Source organism: Colius striatus, chromosome 4, assembly GCF_028858725.1.
Source record: "Colius striatus isolate bColStr4 chromosome 4, bColStr4.1.hap1, whole genome shotgun sequence".
Classification (NCBI taxonomy): Eukaryota; Metazoa; Chordata; class Aves; order Coliiformes; family Coliidae; genus Colius; species Colius striatus.
Genome location: NC_084762.1, coordinates 9,617,759 through 9,640,246, shown reverse-complemented (window position 1 = coordinate 9,640,246; position 22,488 = coordinate 9,617,759). Strand labels below are relative to the sequence as shown.

The window sequence follows — 22,488 nt, the reverse complement described above, 5'->3', positions numbered from 1 at the left end:
GAGAGCTTACATTAAGTGCAGACCAAATATGCTTCTTTAACCAGTTTTGTGACTGCTGGGCTCTGCACTGAAATTGTTGTCTGCACCCAGCAAGGACACCAGTCAGCAGACACGGCAATTAATCAGCAGTTCTGCTGAATAAAAATGAGACAAACAGGCAAAACTATTGAAAACTGTTGTTTATGCTAGGTTAAACCACTCAGCTACACAAGGTAACTCTCATTTGAAATCGGCCTTTTGTGGCAGCTGTGGTTCATCTCTTGCACAATGGCAATGGGGAAAAGAACAAAGCATATCAGCACTAGGAATATTTTAATAGTTCTGGGATTTAATTTAATTGCCTCATTTTAAAAGATCATTTTATCAGATTCACAGTCTCACTCCCAGTTAAAACCCAGGCAGCATGCCTCTGGCTCTTTAAAACACCAAGAGATCATTTCTTTCACATGTTAAGGCAGGCAAAAGCCATTTCTGCTTTGCCTGGGATAAAACATGAGATGTGTTGTTCATTTGCCACTTCTTCCAAGCTCACCTGGGAATGCTTGTGGCTGTTGAAGCAGGTAGTTTATGGCAGAGTGTTTCTAGGATCATGAGGTTAGTGGTTCATTCTTTGTCTCCGCTATAGACAGGAAACAACCCCAGAAGTAAAACATCTTCTCTAAGTGTAAGAATCTCTTTGCCTAGTTCCCAAAGGGGTAAAAGTGAAGATTTAATCAGTCTTTACACTTTGATATTTTTTAAATTATTTAACTTTTATTACTGTTGCACCATTTATACAATTACATATAATTTCAATGCATCCATTGTACATTTTGTTTTTTCATTTGTTTTCCAATGAGTGTGTGTTGGTGTCTGTGACACAGAATGGAAGAGAAACTGGAACTGCAATGAACGCAGACTTTTTCATTTCCACTGACCAATAAACAGAACTACAGGTGCACCCAACCACGGACATGCATTAACTCGTCATGAGAAATCTAGGTAGGCTAAGTAGGATGAGAATGCTTTTTACTCCCAAAAAATATTTGGAGAGGAAGAATTGGAGGATTGGCATTGAGAAATATGTGGACAGCTAAGTGGGTTTTGTCTGAAAGTTGGCATTCATCCACTGCATAAAAAAAATATCAAAATAAGAAAGGCTGTAAATAAAATTAAAAACAAAAACCCACAGAAAATACTGCTTTCATAAAGATCTGATTGCCTTGGCACAAACCTAGTGGGCAGAATCAAAGGCATCACTCCCAAACCCCATTACAGAACAAAAAGAAGATTTTGATACACCGGTGGAGTGCATTTACAGCAGTTCAGATACAAAAGATGTGCTGTACTTTCAGACATCCATTTATTTTACTTTTTCCTCTTTTTTTAAATCCAGGACTTGTGTCAAGTTGGCAGAAAGTATATTAGATATTTCCCCACAAAAATACTATTTGGATTCTCCCCCCTCCCTCCCTCCCAACTTGATGGGACATCCTTTTCTTTCTTTTTGTTTGGTTTTGTGTGGTTTCTTTTTCCTTTCTCCTTCTCTTTCTGGGCAATACACATTTGTTATTTTCAGATCTGAAACGAGTTAGTAGAGCTGAAAAAATAAAAAAAAGACACAGGTTGTTTTAAGTGGTTGTTTCAAGAGGCTGTCCAATTTAATCTTGCACTGCTATGGTTTGATCCGAATTAGTGGCTGGAACTTCAGAAGGTTTCGCTTCCTCTGGAGGGGCTGCAGGGTCCGAGGCCTTAGCAGTGGAACTAGGTGCTGCTGCTGTTGCCGCCGTCTCCTTGGATGAAGGCGCAGCCTCGCTGCTGCTAGGTTTTGAGTCTGAAGCTGGGGCCACTTCGCTTTTAGTTTCTTGGGCTGCAGGCGTTGCGGGAGCCTCAGTCTTTTTGGCTTCCCCTTCCTCTTTGCTCTTGTCATCTGCTTTGCTGGGAGCTGTGGCTTCTGAAGGCTGGGAAGCTTTTGCGTCGTTGCTAGGCTCAGAAGCTTTGGGTGCTTCGCTACTGGCAGCTGGAGCAGAGGCTGCAGCAGGCTCCTCTTGCTTGGCTGCCTGCTCGGTGTTCTTCTGTGGCTCTACTTTCCCATCAACAACAGACTCTGACTTCTCTGGTTCTGGTTTCTGGGTTTCTTCCTGGGTCACTGTTTTCTCCTTCTCCCCTTCTTTTTCTTCTGTCTTATTGGCAGCGACCTGAGTATCCTTTTCGTCCTTCTCCTCCTTGTTGTTCTCCTTCACTTCTGTGGTCTCTGTGGTTTTCTGGGCATCCTCAGCCTCCTTTGGAGTCTCCTCTTCCTCAGTTGCTGCTCCTTCAGCCTTCTTGTCTTTGTCTTTAGCTTTTTCATCATTGACACTGTACCCCTTCTTCTTCTTGCTCAGTTTGCCTCCCATGTTGGAGCTCTGTAACAGAAAAGACAAAGAGGTGGTTACCTAAAGCCCAGCATTTACCATTGGGAGAATCAAAATCAGATCAACTGAGGTGCAAGAGAAAAATTGATGCTGGCTCCTGAAAAGGAAACTACTTCAGGTTTGGTCAGGTAGTATCAGCTGAACACATCGATACCAAGCTTATGTCCTGCTTAGCCCCACAGCATTTCAATCAGCAGACCCCCTCCTGACACATCCCCCTATGAACAGTGTTTCTCTGAACCCCTCTTTTTGGGAGGTAAGGAGGGGAGGAAGTAACAATATGATAGAGGACTAATATGCATCACGATCTCTTGTGTCTTGAGAAAGAAAGGGTGGAAGTAGATAGTAACTATCTTTATATTCAGGTTGGGCACAAACTGAATTTGACTGTCGATCTTGGCATCCACCCCTGGTTAACACATAGACCACTGTCACTCTAGCAAAGACTGTGAACAAGCTTTTCATTGGGCTTGGAAAAATCAAAGCAAGCCTAGAGTCAGAGAGAAGGATGATGTTGTCTCAAGGACAGAAGACCACGTCTACTCTCTCCACTCTCATCTCCTGCTACCCACACAGCCAGCTCCCACTGCAGACACAGCCTGTGTGTCCGGCTGATGGCACCCAAGGCCAGCAGTGTGTGCCTCCCTCACACAGAGCCTCAGAAGTAGGAGCAGCTCCTCAGCAGGGACATCCACACATACAAAGTCCCACCCAGCCCCTTCCCACCCTGTAGCTCCTCCAACTACCCAGAAAGATGACAGAAGCCAATATGGGTCCCGTCTGACTACAAGTTTACACATGGCATGTGACGTGATGCAATAAAAGAGGAAGAAAAGAAGGGTGCATGCTTTGTAGCCTCTGGTCATGGTCTTCAAGCATGGGAAGTGATCAGGTATGCACAAGTGAGTTGTTTAAAAGAAACTGAGCATGTAACTATATCAATAATTACATATGCTTCGTGTGGGAGTCTTAGAATATACAGCATCTTTCACAGTACTTCAAAGCAAATAAATCATAGAATCATAAGATCATTCAATGGTAGAGGTTTGAAGGCATCTTTAGAGATCATCTAGTCCAACCACCCTGCAGAAGCAGGTCAATCTAGATCAAGTCACATACTTTGTCTATTAGAACAGGAGACACAAATACATTGGGTCATTGATGAACATGAAAGCCTCTATGCTTGGCTAAAGAATTATACTTCTGGTATTTTAAAACTGTATCATTCAGACTGAATGAAAGGTTAAAACAAGAAAAGATCTTGATTTCATAGTAACTGAAAATAGGATGTTATTTTTCAAAGTACTGTCAAACAAATGTTCAGTTTAAGAGCTCTTGCAGGGGAGATGAATCACTCCAATTTTCTGTTTTGCAAAGGCAGATAGACTTATAGGCCCTATATTTTTCACACACTTGCCAAAATTGAGAATGTAAACTAGTAAAAATGTATAGGTGTGTTCATAGAAGGATGAAGATTAAATGCTTTTAAATACCATTGAGAACTAACTGTCTCTCAGTAGATTTTCTGCTAACACACTTACAAGGCTCAGGCACAGCCCAAGAACAGACTTACCACACCTTGGCCAAAAAATGAGATACTATAATCAGCTTTCTGATTTCAGCTTTCAAAAAGAATAACAATTTGCAAATACCACTGAAGGGTTAGCACAGAGCCCTGCAAAAGGGTAATATGAAGTTACTGAAACACAACTTTGTTGCTTGAAATTTTATGGGGACCAGCAATTAAAGGATTAACTTCCACAGAGCCACACCTGAGCAATCTAATCTCTAACTTCATTGCAGAGATACCAGATTTTCAGGTATTTAGGGCAGACATTAGTTTTTTATCTGACAAATCTACAGGCTTCTTGATGCTCCATAGATATTGTTCCAGCTTATGGTTTCTGTACAGTTTACAACCAAATACTTTGAAAAGGCTTTTGTAAATCATCAGGATCAGAGATTTATATTAAAGTCCTGTGTGCATCTCAATTTGCAAACCCTAATTAAACCTACATTTGTCTCCTGACAAAGCTTAGGTATTGGGAGCCTAATTTCATTTGCTGTATCTTCTGTATTTGTCCAGATTTTGCTATTTCATCCATAGTAGTAACTCATCATGATTTATTTTCTCTTCCACCGAAAGCTTTTAACCTCAGATACAGCTGACTACAGAATGTGTATGCCAAAGGACCTTTAATAAGCAGAGCAGCACATGTATGAGAAATGTTCTCCCAAACTATGAGAAGCACCATGCACTGTCTTTGCTTGGAGGTATGCTGTGAAATTGCTGTGTCTCAATTTGCATCACAGCCAGCTGGCTCAAGATACTGCAGCAGAAGATGGGGAAAAGATTCAGAGACTATCATTACGCTCTATCAGTAAATATTTACAGTGACAAATGGACTGTCACCTTCCAGTGTAGCTTCAACTGGTCTATAACAGAATAGATTCACTCTTTGTGACACTGAATCTCAGATCTCCCTATTTAAAAGCTGCCTAGATCGTCACTATAATAGCTATGCCAGGCTATCATGCAGAAGCAGAGCAATCATCAGGGTCATCACCCTGTCCTGAAGGTAGCAATGCTACGATCTTCCTTTCCCTCTATATATGAATTACAAATACTACTCCTCCTTTCCCCAGCCTCCTGATAACATATCTGGGCTCTCCTGTCATGTTCTCCAGAAACAGCCCCCACATGCTCCACTGCCTCAAATAAATGCTGCTCTAATCCCTGTCCAACATCAGCTGTGCCTGAAGCACAGCTCTGAACCATCCAGTGCAGAGTCGGAGGGTGCAGCAGACGCAAAGCAGACCTTAAGAAGTATCTTATCATTACAACCACCTACACCTGGAAGAAAAGTAGCATGTAGATCAAGCCACTTACACATCTTGCCACTGTGCTGGATGGGACATTCCTACACTGGCAGGGACATTCCTACCTGGCAACACATGAAAGTGAATCTCAGTGACAAGTGCAAAGTGCATTAAGTCATCTAGGTATGTATTCATAAGGTGTTAAATCCCCTCTGTATTACTGCCTACATATTAACACTCACAAAAGTACAGACCTTTTTGCTCCACTCTGCCAAAGGACTAAAGTCTAACAAAAAGAGATACCTTGTCTGTTATCAGTGAGACCCATGGCCCTGACTCTATTGTTCAGGCTCTCCCACTTACTCTGCCTCTCCCAAACCCCCATAACCATTGCATCCACCTTCTGGCACAGACAAGACACAGAAAAGAAATTTCCCTATTTACCATACAGGCTAAAACCCTGCATGGCTTCAGGTATTTGCACTACCATTGATGCATGGTGGTTTAGAACTAGCTCTAGCAGCTACCAGCTGAGCACAAAGCACTTGATAGCAAGAATGTCCAGAAGGAAGATCTTTGAAAACTTTGGTGCTGAGAACCACTCCTGTAAAATGGCACAGCATTTCATGGCTGTCCTTCTTCATTACTGGACAGAAAATAGTCTAGAGAGAGACATTCTAGAAGTAGGTTTCATATAAGAAGTTGCACTGTCATTATTTTCAGGGAACTTTGATAAATCAGTTGGTAATCTTCAGAAGAGCAAGGTTAAATACAACACTTTCAAGTTATAACAGACTTCATCTGCTTCTCAGCATGCCCACTATGTTTTGTTTGTGTTGTTCTTTCAGTGAAGAAACAACAGATCCAGAAGCTACTGTGGAGGATTTCTGCATCAGGAGTGAGGTTTTCTTCAGATTCTAGGAGCTGCTGTTCATTATGTTCATCCTGAAGTTCTCACTTCCCTGCAGAATGCAGCAAGGGTAGCTTGCACGGTTATTTCTCTTATTGTATAGAAGCAATAACCTGATTGTATTTGTATTACAAAATATCACACCTACAGGTCACATAGAGCACGATAGTTGAATATTCATGATAATCATTATAACAGTGTCATAAAAATAGTCCATAACACCATAATACAGTGAAAAGAAGAACTCACAGAACAGTTCAGACTTTACCCACAAAGCCTGAGCTGATCTCATGGAGAGAAGTCCCTTGAACACAGGCAGCATAAATTTGCACAGTTTGGGAAAAGAAATCTCATTTTGTTTTTTTTTTTAATTTCAAATTGTGCTCCTATATTGAAAAAAGTCCCCAGAATTAGACTCTTACTATCTCTTTCTTTTGTCAGGAAAGCTTTGTCTGCCCAATTAGATTTCCTATGTGCTTATAAATTCCTAAACGTTTCACTTCGCATACACTTTCATATCCCATGAAAGAGTCTGGCTATTACAAGGTTGGACTTGCTATCACCTTCATCCCAACTACATAGAACAGTGCATCAGGAAAGGAAAAAAAACACCTGAACAGCCTGATTGCCAAAGCTAAACTTCCAAAGCTCCTGTTCATGCAAAGTGTGGGGAGCTTGGTCCACCTCCAGAAAAACCAGTTTAGGAAGACAATTGGTATCTTCTGAAATCCCACCGCCTCCAGCACAGTGGGTCAGAACAAAGTAGCCCTTGCAAAAGCCAGTTCCCAGGTATGAGTTATCTCACATCCCCTGCAGACAAGAGCTGTAAAATGCACATCCCTCCCAAGGCAGTTTCAACACTCCAAATCAAAGGAAATACCGATCCCAGAAACTGCCCCACCCACCAGCTTCTCCAAATAACTATAAAGACCTTGAGGAAACCATTACACCTCTGTACTTCATTGATTCACCTTACACTTCTATTCAGAAAGAAAGGAAAAGCAAGTTTTTATAAGGGACACACAGGAACTTAAGGAATTGAGGAAATTCCAGACACAGACTTGGAAGTTTTTGTGAGAGATAAAATAAATTACTTCTTAGAACATGCAGTACAACTTCATGCTTCCCATTACACACACACACTGAGAGAGACTCCTCTCCCACTAATTCAAGTCAATCAGTTTACCTAGTTAATGTTAGGTGTCTGTAGCATTCTCATAGACAGAATTAGACTTGCTAGTGTTGTCTTTTAGCAACAAAGCCATGCTTTTGTGTTCTTTCTTGATTATCCTCACACATCTCCCTTTTCCACTTCACATTACTTGGAATTAACAGAACAGAAATGCTACATCTCATCCAAGTTCAAGCCTCTGCACACCTCAGTAGCAGTGATCTTCCCTTCCCTTCCCTTCCCTTCCCTTCCCTTCCCTTCCCTTCCCTTCCCTTCCCTTCCCTTCCCTTCCCTTCCCTTCCCTTCCCTTCCCTTCCCTTCCCTTCCCTTCCCTTCCCTTCCCTTCCCTTCCCTTCCCTTCTTCCTCTGAGAACCATAACTACTAATAATACAGCAAGTTATTAGAAAAGATGATAATCACATGACAATATTTTGAGAGCAAACTTTAAATGATTCATGGGAAATAGTTTTCTGAGGTATGTATTAATTGAGCAATTGGGAACCTCTTATTCCAAGGACAGGGAGTGAAAACCAGCAGTTTCATTACAGGCACAGGTTTTGCTGAAATTATCAGTTCATTTAACATCAGCCTGAAAACACAAGTATTTTGCAGGTATTAATTTGTCTCTGCACTCTGAGTGAAAGACAGATAGCTATGCAGAATTATAAATAAAAGTAACATTTATCTATTATTGGATCAAAGAGTGATGAAGGTTTTGTATTTACATTGAAAGCAACTATCAAAGACTTTGGACTTGCGTCCTGCTTACTTGGAAAACTGTCAAGCTGAAGAACTTGGAGACTCATAGTGACTGAAGATCCATTCCCCAGTCTGGCTCTGGTCAGATACCAGCAGTACTTTAGCTCTAGGATAGTATGTGGAAGTAAATACATCAAAGTACTGCCTTGTGCTGCAGAACCGCTGGGTAGGAGCATGCTCACAAATGTAGTACATCTCATTTCCTGAAATCAATACATCCTTAGCTTCTCCAGCTACAAAGTCATCTTGCAGAAAACATGAGCAGAAGATGGATCAGTCTTGCATTCCCAAGTCAACAAGTGACACGGAAGAAATTCTCTGCTCAAAACTATGAGGCAGAGTTGATGTCTTTTATTAGACCACCTGATATGGACAGAAATAATATCACCCCTATTCTCTTTAGATGATTGTCTACAGCTACTCCATTTTGTTGTTAGCATTATTTGATACTCTTCTATTGCTGGTTTACAATCAGAATCACCCTGTTTTCCCAAAACTGTTCTCTTTTTTTAAGTGATCCAACACAACACTACATTGCCCAGCAGCATAGATACAACTACCAGTGCCGCCAGTTTCATCCCTGGCAGGTCCTGTCAGCCTGTTTTGCATTGTTTATAACATAAGCCATATTAAAAACTGAGCAACACAGAAGAAGCATAAACCAGGTTGTTTTTACAGTGCAGTCTGTGTGTTGCTCAGTCATGCACTCAGTTCAACCAATGCCTTGATTGCTTAGATGAAAAATGCTGCCATCAATTTCTATTTGCCTCATCTGCCCCATTCATTCTATCAGCCTTCCTACAGATTTCAGAACCAGTTCTTACAGTTCATATTCAAAGAATTTCTCCTCTATTCAGATCAGCTGCATATGTTCTTGTTGTTGAATAATAAAAGCAGCTTGCAGACATGCTCATGCAGGTATACACACAGAGCCAAAAGTCAGCCTGCCCCAGACTGAGATCTTAATCACACTATTGTTAAGCACTCGGTTGGAAGGGGAAATTCTGCTGTAAACACCTGTTTTGCAGAAACTGAGATTAATTTTACAAGAACACCTTGTGTAGAAACAGTTTGCAGGCTTCAAAATAACCTGAAAAGCTAAGTCAAAAACATAAGTATGTGCCCCCGCCTTATTCTTTCTAAGTTGTCACGTTACTTTGGGGTTTTGCATGACTCCCCAGGAAGTAGATTAATAAATATTTTACACTAGTCAAAGTTTTCTAATCTGTATCCTAGAATTAAGTTCCTAAATAGGAAATTATGCAAATTTCAGGCATGGTTATTACTCACATCTTTCAAACTGGTCAGGTCCCAGAAACATGCACAGCCAAGGGCGAGGCAAGATTCCACACATATCCCAGTTATGGCCAGCCACTTTTTACCTCCCTCAAATACTTAAAACACCACCACCACCACATCTAATTACAAAAACATGCAAGGTGATAAAAGCCTAGATAATGGCTTCTAGTTCACATTTTGCTTGAATTTTGTCCCTCCAGTGCTCTTTCTATCATGGATATCAATACCACAAATACCTTTGGCTCGCAAACCAGTGAACTGTTTTGAGTAATGTAACAGATGCTAGTAAGCAACTAAAACATTATCCTCCCAAAGCTACAGTCCTAGTGAAGAGCAGATGTGGGAAGATCTCATTCCTGGAAGGACTGAACACTGGGAAAGGGAATTGTTTTCAAGCCTAATGCCTATAGGTTTTATTTCTCTAATTTCACCCTAAATGAAGAACATACAGTATGAGGCACATGAAGAGGTTTCAAATTCATACTTTCTACCAAAAAACAATATTACTCTATAATCCTCATTTATGTGTTTTCTTCAATAGAAAATTTTCTCAGTTACTATTTGCACAAATAGTAAACCTACCTGTCATTTCCTTAAGGACATGGAGAGCCATAATCATTTTTTAAAGAAGGACTTTGGGTATCAATCTAGGGAGCTCTCACTGGAGACAATTAATTATGGGGATCTACATTCACATTCTATCTGGTTTACATTCCACACTTTAAAAAAAATACTTCTTCAATGCCCATTTAACTAGTCAAACGAGTTTTACTCAAACTTGAGACAGTCCTTGGCATTTAAATTACAACATGATATAAGAAATGGATACATTAACTTTGAAATCTTGAAACTACCAGTTTTACTTTGAAAATGACTTCTCCAAGTGACTGTTAAATCCTTCAGCGTTTTTCTTTCCCATTTCTAGGCTGCTCATGGTGTTTCTCACCAGAAAAAGCATTGACCATATGCCTCGGCTGTAAGAAAACATCCTGTATCTAGGAACAGGGCTCTTAACAGATTACTTAGACCTATAATAGATCATGGCGAGCCTTAGAGTATGTTTTTCTTCTTCTATTTGCATGACATCCTCACTACAAGCAGTGAAACCATGCTTATGATTTTGAACCAAATCCAAGTCCCAATTTTGTTTTCCTTCTTTAAAAACAAACCACGTGGACTGCAGCACAGTTTCTGACTGCAGTACATGGCTCCACATATCACAGAAAGGAGGAAAACAGGGAAGCAAGACCAGCCATCATCCACTCTCCTCTATGGTACTTGTCTTGGTGTCCATGAGAACACTGCAATTGCTTCCTTCCAAAATACACAGTATCTGGTTTACTCAGCAAAACAAAAGATCTGCAATTTAAATGAAGTGTTTGTTGTTGACTCTTTTATTCCATTACCTAACTATTTAAGCGTTTTCAGATTTAGATTTAGTTAACATATTCTCTATCTGCTTTTTAAACTCTACATTAAACTGCAGCAACAGCTTTTCTCTATTTTTCCTCTAAATGATTGTGCATCTACTTGATGCTCCAGGAGGTACCACAGCTCCAGGAACAGACATCACAAGAGGTTGGTTGATTTTAAGAAAACACCCAGAGTTCTCTTCTCCCAAAACACCCTCCCAGAACATGCAGCTGCTTCAGTTAGTGGTGATGTGCCAGCTTTCCCGGTACACTCAACCCTGAACACTGCAACAGCATTCCTCAGAAATTAAGGTATATGCAAGAGTCACAGATTAAACCAATGCCATCCTCCAGTTAACACACAACTGCTAATGACAGTTAAATTAGTAATTGGAACATTATGCTGAAAACACCTGCAAGGTTAACATTCATTGGAAAGCTGAGTACACTTACATCTTTAGGACAGCATTACACACCATCCCTCGGGTGGAATTTAACCTCCTCTAAGCAACCAACACAAAACCTTCTTACGACCTCAGAAGCACTTACAGGATACTTTACACTGACTTCCTGAAGAGCTGCTGCATTTCTCCTTGGAATAACAACTTCTGCCTTTTAGTCTTGTGTACGAAGCTTCATTTCAAATGAGAAATTCTGTTCAGAAGTCAATGTATACAAGTCAAGACATGTTTTGCATAACATCAAAACTACCTGTAATTAAACCCTGCAAGACTTTGGGCTGAATTACAAGCATTTTTCATGTTGTTAAGAAAAAAAACTCCTCCTTGTGACTGCAATATCAGTGTCAACACTTTATCAACTTCTCAGCTTCTCCCAGCTCTGTGGTAATAACACCTATAGTAAAGACATGCTTAAAAGCAACAAGAGAAATGCAAGTTAGATCAGTATTTCAGGAAACCTTTTGTATTCACACTCCTTTTGTATGTACACTCATTTATGCCATATACATTTGCTACTAGGCTGTAGCTTGGTCTATTATATTAAGTTTGTCACTTTGGTCACTCTCATTTCCTGGTTCTCACACTAGCACAATATGTGGGGTTTGTTAAACAAAACATATTTAAACACAAAAGAAAATCTCTCCAGACTTTCTTTTTTGACCTTATTTAGAAACCATGTTTTTACTGGATTTTAACTTTTTTCCCTTCCCCCCTCTGTTTTTCAAACAAAGGATTCCATTCAAACTACCAGTCTTACCAGTTTCATTTTAGTCACTGAGGGAGGATTATCGAAATAACACAGAGCTGGTATACTGGCAAGCAAAGATTATAAAGAGCTGATTTCTGTTTGTGTCTTAAAAATACCTCTCTCCATCTTTTTCACCACTTCTCATCTACAATGACTGTTCAAAACACCAACAGATCTCAAGCAATCTTTTATTAAGACTGGCAAAATTGTCCAAAACTTGAGAAATAAGAGGTGCATTTCTTGACCCTGATGAAGAATCATGGGTATGCTGTAACAAATGCTGTCCTGTGAAGCCTATTATACTCCTTCAGTGCCATGTTTTGGTAATAAATTAACATAGAGTATGCCATAGATAGTTGAGAGGAAAGGGGCAGTTTGCTTTTCAGTTTTCATGGTGCAAGCTGACAGAAGGCTGCAGAATAAAACTAATCTCTGTTAGAGAGTCTTGTCTTGTGTCCCAAAACAATAATGGTTTTCCTTGAGAAATCCAATTTGAAAATGGAAAGTGTTTTTAACAACCCCAAAGTAAGGGCTACACCAAGCAATAAGCCTCACCATGCCATGCCTTAAGCTGTTAGATACATCACCTTGGATTCAAGAATCCTAGATCTAGATTAATCATTTAAGTTTCTTTCTGACACCTTCACTATCTGTCCTTTCTCTTTTATTTTACTTGGTTTTGGTTATACTGGGTTAGCTGATCAGCTCAGCTAGAGAGAAGGTTACATACAACTGGAGGCTAAGAAGTCCATTTGGCAAGATGTAAAATGAGCAACTAGTGCAAACCATCAGTTTCACTAAGAGATTTATGTTCAACTGTGTCGAGGCAGAAATCGATTCAATAATTACTCAGCCAGAACCATTCCAAGCTAGCAGCTACCCAAAAAGGAGATGAACAAACCACGCAGCAGGAATGAAATGAAAAGTAGAAACTGGGAAAGAAGATCAGGTACATATCTCTTTTCACTCCAATAGCTTGTTTTTCTTTTCCATTTACATTATCAATAGGAAATCTGTCCAACTTCAAGCTATCAAATTTAAACGCACTAAATGAAAGCGAATGAAAAAGGACTTTGCAGACATAGCTGTGGAATTGGATGTAGTCCCTTTCCCTGCCCATCAGCCGAGCATTTTGTGTCAATGAATGTAATTAATACCTAACATGGCCCCAATTCAATTTCTGCAGTTCAGAATGCATATCAGTTTCCTTACATTATATTACTCCAAGTGTAGACTAGCCTTCCATCAAGACTGTATATATGCCAATATTCAGTTTTGGTCAACAGAGACCATATAACAGAAAAGAGTTTACTTTGCAAGGCCCACATGCTGTACAGAAATCTATTTATAGAGAACTCTTAGTCACTCCTTCAGTTTAAAGAGCTTTCAGCCCATGGCTATTTGAAAACTTATTTATTCTAACCAAAGGCTGACATCAATATAAAGTATAACTGAGCTATTTTGGGATTAAAATGAAAGAAGTCCATCAAAGCAATGGAGACTTGAGAAACACAGAAAATTGGTTGTCATTTTTCAAGACAGAGCCATAAATAAAAACAAAAATGCCACTAGAAATGTTCTGTTAGCTCGTTCAGCACTAACACATGTCAGTAGTAGCCCATGTTTCCAACTAGCACATACATTAGCACATACGTGGAATCCGTCTGTGCCCAAGATGTCCATGTTTTAGAAGGAGTAAGAGGATATCAATTCCTTTTAATGCTGTTAACAGAACACAGCTGCCAAGTGTCCCAACAGTAAGTGATTGTTCCGTTGCTTTTTGGTAATCGCTTCTCCTGGCTGGTGGGTGACGTAGCCATGGTCAGACTGAGCGGCACTTCAGCTTGGCTTTTTTCCTTCCTGCACTACCAGATTAGCTGGTGGGACAGGGCCCCTGCATTCCCCTATGATCTCTCATCGAGGAATGGGAGTGAGTGAGAGCCTCTGCCTTTCTGCCTCAGCTGTGGCTCCCAGCATTTACAAATTCATTTGCTCGGGGGGTGGGGAGAGGAAGCTGCGCTTCATGAACGTTAAGATGTTGGCTTAAGATGAAGAGGCATTCAGCTCTGCAGAAATCATGCATGCACTTCTCACTGCAGTTTTCTGGGTAATTCCCCTACATGGACAAGTTGAGCACTAAATTCACACATCTCAGATGATGGGGATGGCTCTAAATATGATTCAAGTACATTAAAGTGTCATATCCATATATGGAAATATTACTTTCAGAGCTCTCATGCTGTTTCAGAAAATGTTAAATGAGCCAATATCATGAAACACCTAATTATTTTAAGTGTAACCCCAAACTTTCACTTAACTCTCCCAACCACCACAATCCCTTACTCTCTTGTATTTCTTCTATTTTTAACTATAGGTAACTGGGAAGCAATACCACAGTTAAGCTTATTCTAGGGTTTGCACATGAAATGGGATAAAAACCCTTTTTTTCCATAAATGGTCAATATCACTGCTCAGTTTCATCTCACTAGAAAAGGGTAAGTCATTTGTTTAGGTATTTATTGGCTTTTGCAAAGGAATTATTAAAAAATCTATTTCTATTTCTATTCTATTCTATTCTATTCTATTCTATTCTATTCTATTCTATTCTATTCTATTCTATGTGAATATATGGGGCTAAAAAGAGAGGTTATTTTATGCTAGTTGCCAGTACCAATTTCTTTCACATCAGACACTTCTGACAGAAGCTGACATGAGCCACTTCATTCAAACACATAAGTCAAATACAGAAGGAATTATTCTCTTTATTCAGGACAACTGAATATGCAAACAATGCAAAACTACCATCACACCATTACATTTTGTCATACCCTGCCATTCACACTGAGCTTTGCATGTGAATCCTGTCCCAGATCTACATATTTCTGCAAGCCTAAAGAAGCAACCTCATATCCCTAAAATCACAACATGCTCATCTGGAGAAGGAGTCATCTTCTCAAGGTAAAACTACTGTCCTAGAGTAGTGCAACAATATTCCCACGTTTAAGCTATCATAGTACACAGTATACCATGATAAAAACAACAGATGAGGTCTTTCCTTCCAAAGGCCAAATGCAGACGCGTTACTGAACAAAATTGTAACTCAGTACAAAATCATAAGAACATATCTCTCTGCCTGCTTTCAGGGATCCACAACAGTCTGAGGTCAAATAAAGCAAGTTGCCAAAACCTGACACAGCTACCTCATTTGCAGCCCAACTTCCTCATTTGCAAAATGGGGTATCACTTTTCATCCTCAGAAAAGCTCTGCCTGATGCTAACAGGTGCTACAAAGCATTGGAGATATTTTTCCTTGCTTTAAAAAACAAGCTAGTTCCCTCTTCACCCCAAATATCTGTTTGTGAAGGTGGGTTTTCTGCTTGATGGCGCTGGACAGAATTACTGTCTCTGAAGCTTACCATTATGTCACACATATTAGAATAGCACAAAGAGCAAGTCACTCATCTAGATTTTATAGTACTGTGCAGGTATGGTAAGATGGAGCTGTAAAGCATCTCAGAACAGTTTCAGGTATTGCTGAAAGGTCCTTCAGGAATCAAGTTCCTTTAAATTTATGCCTCTAGGCTGAATACATGGACATTTTGATTTATAGTTCCAAATATGCACATTTTGCTCAGTTTTGGTTCACTTGATGAGAAAGATTTTTTCTCAAGCAAAGAAAGCTCAGGTGTATTCAGCTGGACAGATGAATCCACTGCATGGCAGCCATCTTAGTGCTTTATTAAAGACAAATGTAAGAAAACAAAGTCATTTTGCTTAAACAGAATATTGTGAATGCTTGAAAAACTACAATAAACACCTTTTAACCTGTTTTCATTTCAGGTATCAGACAGACACATCATGGTCAGGGCTATGTTTATTCTATCTCTATTAACGATATGCATGTCTTTGGGTGTCAACTTTGAACAGACACAAGAGGAAGCACTAAACTGGTTCACTAACTTTCCAAACCCTTTTTAAAGATTATACAAGTTTAAAAAAAATCTGATTTATATTTCTCACATCCTGTACAAGCTGCCTTTCCTACCTACAGATCTGAGATGTAGCAACTATATTATTACAGTCATAGACAGTCCCTGAAAATTAGAAGCGTTGGCCTTAAATGTGCTTTTAAATATCAACTAGACATTACAAGATAGCACTGACAAAGATGATGCTTAACAGAGCAGGATACAAAAGGATTATCTGCAAGGAATGGCCAGAATAAGCGATTTGAAGGATGACAAGTTTAGGTAAATTTCCCTCAGTAGCAGCATTTTCACAATGTGTACTCAAACTAGTCTGTGAGTTTCAGAAGCCTTGGCAGGTAAATTAAGATCAGCAGTAGAAACCTAGTAAATCATAGGATTATTTTGGTTGAAAAAGAATTTTAAGATCGAGTCCAACCAGTCACCTCACACTGCCAAGCCCACCATTCAACCCTGTTCCCCAGCACCTCATCTATGCGTCTTTTAAATCTTTCCAGGGATGGGGACTCCATCACCTCCCTGGGCAGCCTGTGCCATTGTCTAACAACCCTCTCAGTGGAAAAGTTCTTCCCAATTTCCAATCTAAACCTCCCATGGTGCAACTTGAGGCCATTTCCTCTTGTCCTGTCATTCATTACTGAAGAGAAGACACCAATCCCCACCTCGCTACAACCTCCTTTCACTTAGTTGTAGAGAGTGATCGTGTCTGCACTCAGACTTCTGACTCCTGTGCCAAAAATAGGCATAATTTCTATGTAAAAAGTTCACATAGCTGTTACAGAAAAAGGGAAAAATTACAACTAAGGGGATTCTTTTAAATCAAGAGTAAACTACTTTCATTATCATGTTCATCAGACACCAGTCAGGAAAAATGCGTGCCAAAAAATTCTTAATGCTCCTACCCTAAGAAAGAAGTGAGGTTACAGTAACTAAATTACATGGGGTCATAACCATATAACACTCAGTTTCCATTAACTATTTGTAAGTTATCAGCTTGTTTTAAAGCATCAGATCTACTATTTATTTAAAAAATAATCTACATTTTCATTACTAATCCTCATTTTAGCAAGAAAATTCCCCAAAGAGTCCTAAACTCAAAAGGCATTTTTTGTCTCATGGTTTCTTAAGACATCATTCATTTTAAATCCTCTGTGCTGGGAACACTGCATGGTTGTAAGGAGAGAAATGTATCTGAAACATTCATTAAAAACTGGATGTCAATTTATTTCAGTCATTGACACCTGTTAGCTGCTATTCAGAGAAATTCAAAAACCACAGGAGTTCTTTGAATGTATTTTAAAATTTGTGTGTGTCATCCCTTAGCATGCTTTGTTCTGACATGTTCACCTTACATATTCAGGAGTCAAGACATCTAGCATGATTTGAAACAGACTTGATAAAGAGCTGTAAAAGGCCACAAGGAAGACAGAAGGACTGCGGATAGAAGAGAACCGAATCTCTGGTAACTGCTATGTCAGGAGTGCAGAGAGGAGAGTCTACCAAAATCAGTACAGGTAGAAAAAGAAGGCACTCCCAACAATTTTTCCATTTCAAACTTACATGGAAAGTCCTAAATTGTCCTTAAAAAAATAAATTCACTTTAAAACTAAAAAAATCAGGAACAATTTTGTTGTCTACTAGCTAGCTACAGTGCATCACTGTAAGATGATCTATGCCTTTAGCTCTCCATCTACTGAGCTTCTGGAGTGTTTTGACATAAATTCCTTTGCTCATTTGCACTTAAATGATATTTTTGGTGCTTTGAGTGGTTTTCCAGCTGGAGCACTATAACAATAATTTGATTTGGTTTATGTTATTTATAGTGTACAATGAATCCACAAATAAAAACATGGGAATATGAAGCTGGCTGCTTGTCAGGCCATTTCAACTGTTTTGCCTGGATATTTTTGACCATCTTTTTCCCTATCTCATTCCTATTTTCAGCAGCTGGCAAATACTTATTTGCTATCACATTAGATAAAAGCAATGCTAAAACTTGTTTGCAGTAGTGTGGCAATACTATCTGCCATACCAAGTAGTTCAGATACAAATCAATGTGCAATTACAGTATTGTTGAAGTTTGTTCCCTTAAGTTACAAATTCTATTGTCATGAGTTACAGTCTCAAAATTCAGTTAAGTGCTCTTGAGGGTTTTTCCTTATGATCTTTCCCTCAAATATAACTGTAGATAACAGTGAAAAGCAAGAACTCAGTCTTCACAAAATGCCATCATCATTGAGAATAATTTTGCAGATTCACCTAAATAATTACATAGTAATGCTCAGAAATGCTAAACAAAAGTCAAGCTGCAATGACTGTCTATAACTCAGCACTTTCAAATAAATATTAAAATACCACATTTTGTATCTGGGAGATTGAAAATTAGTTGGGGATCTTTGATCACATCTACCATATGCCAGTAAAATGCTCTTTCAATAAAAAACAGGAAAACAACAAGACTGTAGCACTGTTTGCTAGCCCTATGAATGAAGCTATAAGCTGGAGCAAAGATTATTGAACCAGAGGCCCTGAAGTCAATTTACTTTGTTGAACCTCCCATTGAACGTTTGATTTCAGAAATCAAATGTTTAGTATCCAGTCCAACTGTATGACATCTACAGTTACTCAAATATGATCCTCAGTTATCAGAAATATGCTCATACTATCCAGTAGCAGCTGGAAAATGTTACTATCAAAGGTAAACCTGGATGAATATCAGTATCTGCAAGCTAATAGCCAGAGAAAAGAAGTATTGCAGTCGTACATGTCCACCTGCCTATACAGATTATTAACCGTGCTCTCAGCTGAGCATCACTCTCCTCAGACTTCTTCAATGACTTAAAAACATTATTTAGAAGGTTATTGAAAACATATTGTTTACACTTACAAGGTACAATACCCTTTCTCTGCTGTAAATTGCTGAGATTTACAGCCTCCTCTTGACTAGCACGTCAGCACGATGCTGTGGAGCAGAATGCACCACTGGGGTTATGAAGATCTGGCACACGTGATTAAGCATGTGGATTTGAAGCCTTAATGCCCAGCTGCAAAAACATGCAACAACTAATTCAATATTTGACTAAAGCAGGAAAAAATGTAAAGCCTGATTTTCCATTAGCACTCTGTAACTTTACCTTGGACTAACGTCTAAGAAACGATAAAGCTCTGTCTTCCCTCATGTGACATTATCAAGCAGTCGACAGTTCTGTTAATAAATAGACAGGAGAGCAACTGGAGAGAAGCTTTGTGCATGTACACATCCTTGTGTTTAAAAAAAAGAAACACTAGGCCATGACTACAATTAAATTCACTGGGAAACAAAGTCTGGAGTCTGTAAACAGTTAATGAGATCTGGGAAAAGTGTGTTCTTTTCCCTTCTTATTTGGTACTGGAAAGGGCAAATAAAAAAGGAAACAGTAAATGTCACTACAGTCTCATTCAGATGTAGGGACTTCATTGAGCCTGTCAATTTGTGCTCATTTTAATTGACAGTTATTCACAGAAAATAAGGATGCATCACAGAGCTGTTTATCTTCCATTTAACAGCCTACCTGGAAAGATCAGCAATCTTGCAGCTCTGAAACTGATCAGTTCCACTACTGATCTTGCCAAGATTTGACAGACCATTAGCACTCAAGGGAGCTATGCAGATTTATAGGCACTGTGTGATGAAAGGCCAGTCACAGCCTGAAACACAGATCTTTCTTCCATACAATTATCATATGACCACCTCCAAGCTGTACTTTTGCTCTTGGAGCATGATCTTGCCAGGAGGTTTCTATAGCATTAGGAAGACTCCCTCTCTGATCAGATACTAGCATAAAGTTGGTACAATAGGTTTATGGAGGTTATTATTCCTGTCCACTTAAATCAGCCCATGATGTGAAGTTTCAACTCCACTTTAAATGTAAAAGAGAAGCAAACCCATCTTACCATATTTTTTTACAGAGAAGGTACAAAATTTTGCATCTCAGTTTTAAATAACTATTTCACATCATTGGGTCACAGTGCATAGCAGACCTAGGAGTCTGAACAACCTATACTTGCTCATACATTCCATTCCATGGGAAAGGTGCATTAAAAATATTATATAATTCTTTCATTGCAGGCTAGGCTTTGTTTTCTACAGCAGCACTTTAGATCTCAAAAATACTAAGGCGTTAGAGAACCCATCTGGATATCACAAGCACGGTTGTCAGGGAAAGCTCATGTGGAGAATCTCAGAGTTGAAGGTGATAAGGAAAGCTAAAATATAGATTTAAGATAAAACCACTAGCCAGAACATGAGCTACTGAAGTCTGAGGAATTGTAATTCAGACAATTAAGTTACTCACTACCATTGTCCATACTGAGCACAGTCTATCTAACAGCAAATGTGTGACAAGCAATGCCAGGAAACAGTTACTAAATTGGACCTTATGCTTTTAGGATTGTTCATATGTAGTTTGAGTATCTGACAAACAGTAGACATCTTTGCAGCCCTCAGGGTTAGCAGTCATTTTAAGATGCCACTGATTCTTGCCAAGGTCACAACCTGTGTAAATGTTAAAGAGTGAAACTGTTTGTAATGTCCGACAGAGTTTGCAAGAGGAAAGGACAAAAGGGTGACCCTTTCCCTTTAGAACATTTCTGAAGAAAGAATGTCTCTTATCTGCTTCAACAGTGGATACTGGAACATGGCAGATCACTCCTCTTCCAGTGTCTTTCCACCTTTTTTTTACCATGTTCCTCAGTGAAGAAATATCCAGTAAATTGTCCTAACATGCAGGGTAGTGTGGACCATCACACAGAGAAGGCACTTATAAATAGCATCAGTATGGTCCTTATTTCTGTTTAGCTATTACCATGACAGAGCACTGAAATCTGAGCTGTCTTAGGCATGTTTAGCATGGGAAGTGCCTTGTTCTCTTTTTCCTGGAACAAGTTAGCATCATATTCCCGCTTCCTCTGCACTGGCATGAAGCAAAAGATCTCACAAAGGAAGATGGAGTTGCTACATGAAAACACACAGAGGAGACTCACTTTTACACTGTTAGGGAGAGGAGGAGAGGGACAGAAGAGAAAACAGGGAGCTCAATAAAAGGATATAGAGAAAATCTAGTCTTCTCATGTTCAAAAAGAACAAGAACACGCTGCCACAAGACCAGTCTTCACCACAAGACCAGTCTTCACCTCCTTTTCTGTGGGGTCCTTGAAAATAAAGAGCACTCCCTAGACACAGCTGTAAATCAGATTATATCCCACTACGGTAGCTGTTATACACAGGTGTAAGATGTTGTCCTGGGCTAGATAAGAAAGGTACTGCATTAGCAAAACACCAAAACAAAACAGCAAAGCAGCAAACAAAAGCACTCTCAGACTACCAGCAGCAACTCCAGCACTGGAGCTTGGCATCCAGACACAAGCCTGACTTGCCCAAAATGCCTGGTGTCACTGGGGCAGTGGCACAACTTTGAATGTACAAGACTAGGCCCAGCAAGATATCATATGACATTTAAGAGCAAACTGTTCAGAAAAAAGCAGGATCTTTAACTCATTCTTGGCAAACAGCTATTCACTGCAGTTGGGTTGGGATGCACAGTCAACCTAGAGCTGCACAATCTGCATTTGCCACAACATGCAGCAGAAAAGGGGCATAAAAATTGTTGAAGGGATTGCAAAAACTCCCCCCTTGAGTTTAATTGAGACCAGATAGAAAAGAGTTCTGTTGCTCAGCAACATCATTTTAATTTTTGTTATTTTAACAGAGATCTGAAATTAGAGACAATATTCTACACCCCTCTAAGTACTTTTATAGCTGTTTATATTGGTGTCACTACAAAAACTGCATTTATGTGCTGGAACTGAATTCTGGGCATGTTTTCTGTGACAAACAGGGATAATAAACCCCACAGTCTTCTGTTCTTCACTGTCAACTTCTGCTGTATGTCACATTTTGGTTCACACACTACCTTTCTTATATCACCCTCCCCCTTCACTTACAGCACATCTTCACTTTTATAAAAGACAGCTGTCAAGGACTTCAGTATCAAATATTACACTGCTTACAGCATTAGAGCAGTATTACATGAAACAAGGCTGCCTTAAGAGTATAGCTGCCATTATCTATTAACACAGGACACTTTAAAACGAGGATGTAGCAAGAGTCAGAGTTCAAGAATCATGCACCCAGTCCAGCTGGATAACATACAAACATCTTACAACTCTGTCTCATTACATGAGTTCAGGGAAAGGGCATTGCTAAAAATGAAGAACAAATGTCTTGATTTAGAGATCTACGCAGCATTTGCTGCAGTACATTAAACTGTAACAGAAGTTGTTTTCAATGTAGACCCTTTCACTGAGAAGCACATAATGATACTGCATCTGTGCTGCTAAGGCAGAACCCACCAAGGACACATACAGCAGAAGCCATTTGTGCTACCTTTTACTGAAAGCCCATACCGGCAGAAGGTAATGATAGCAATATGGTGGAGTATAAAATACTGCTGTAGGGGTTTAAATCAGGACCCTCAATCCTTGTACTTC

The 22,488-nt window shown here is 39.5% G+C and overlaps 1 protein-coding gene across 1 annotated transcript in view; it reads right to left on the bottom strand.

The window, feature by feature from the left end:
• Positions 1-755: 755 nt before the first annotated feature.
• The window catches only part of BASP1 (brain abundant membrane attached signal protein 1), a 49,870-nt gene continuing 28,137 nt past the window's right edge, over positions 756-22,488 (bottom strand). The window contains exon 2 of the mRNA XM_061995255.1: positions 756-2,384. Coding sequence (XP_061851239.1) covers positions 1,641-2,375 — 735 coding nt within the window. The 5' untranslated portion in view covers positions 2,376-2,384 and the 3' untranslated portion in view covers positions 756-1,640. The remainder of the gene's footprint in view (positions 2,385-22,488) is intronic.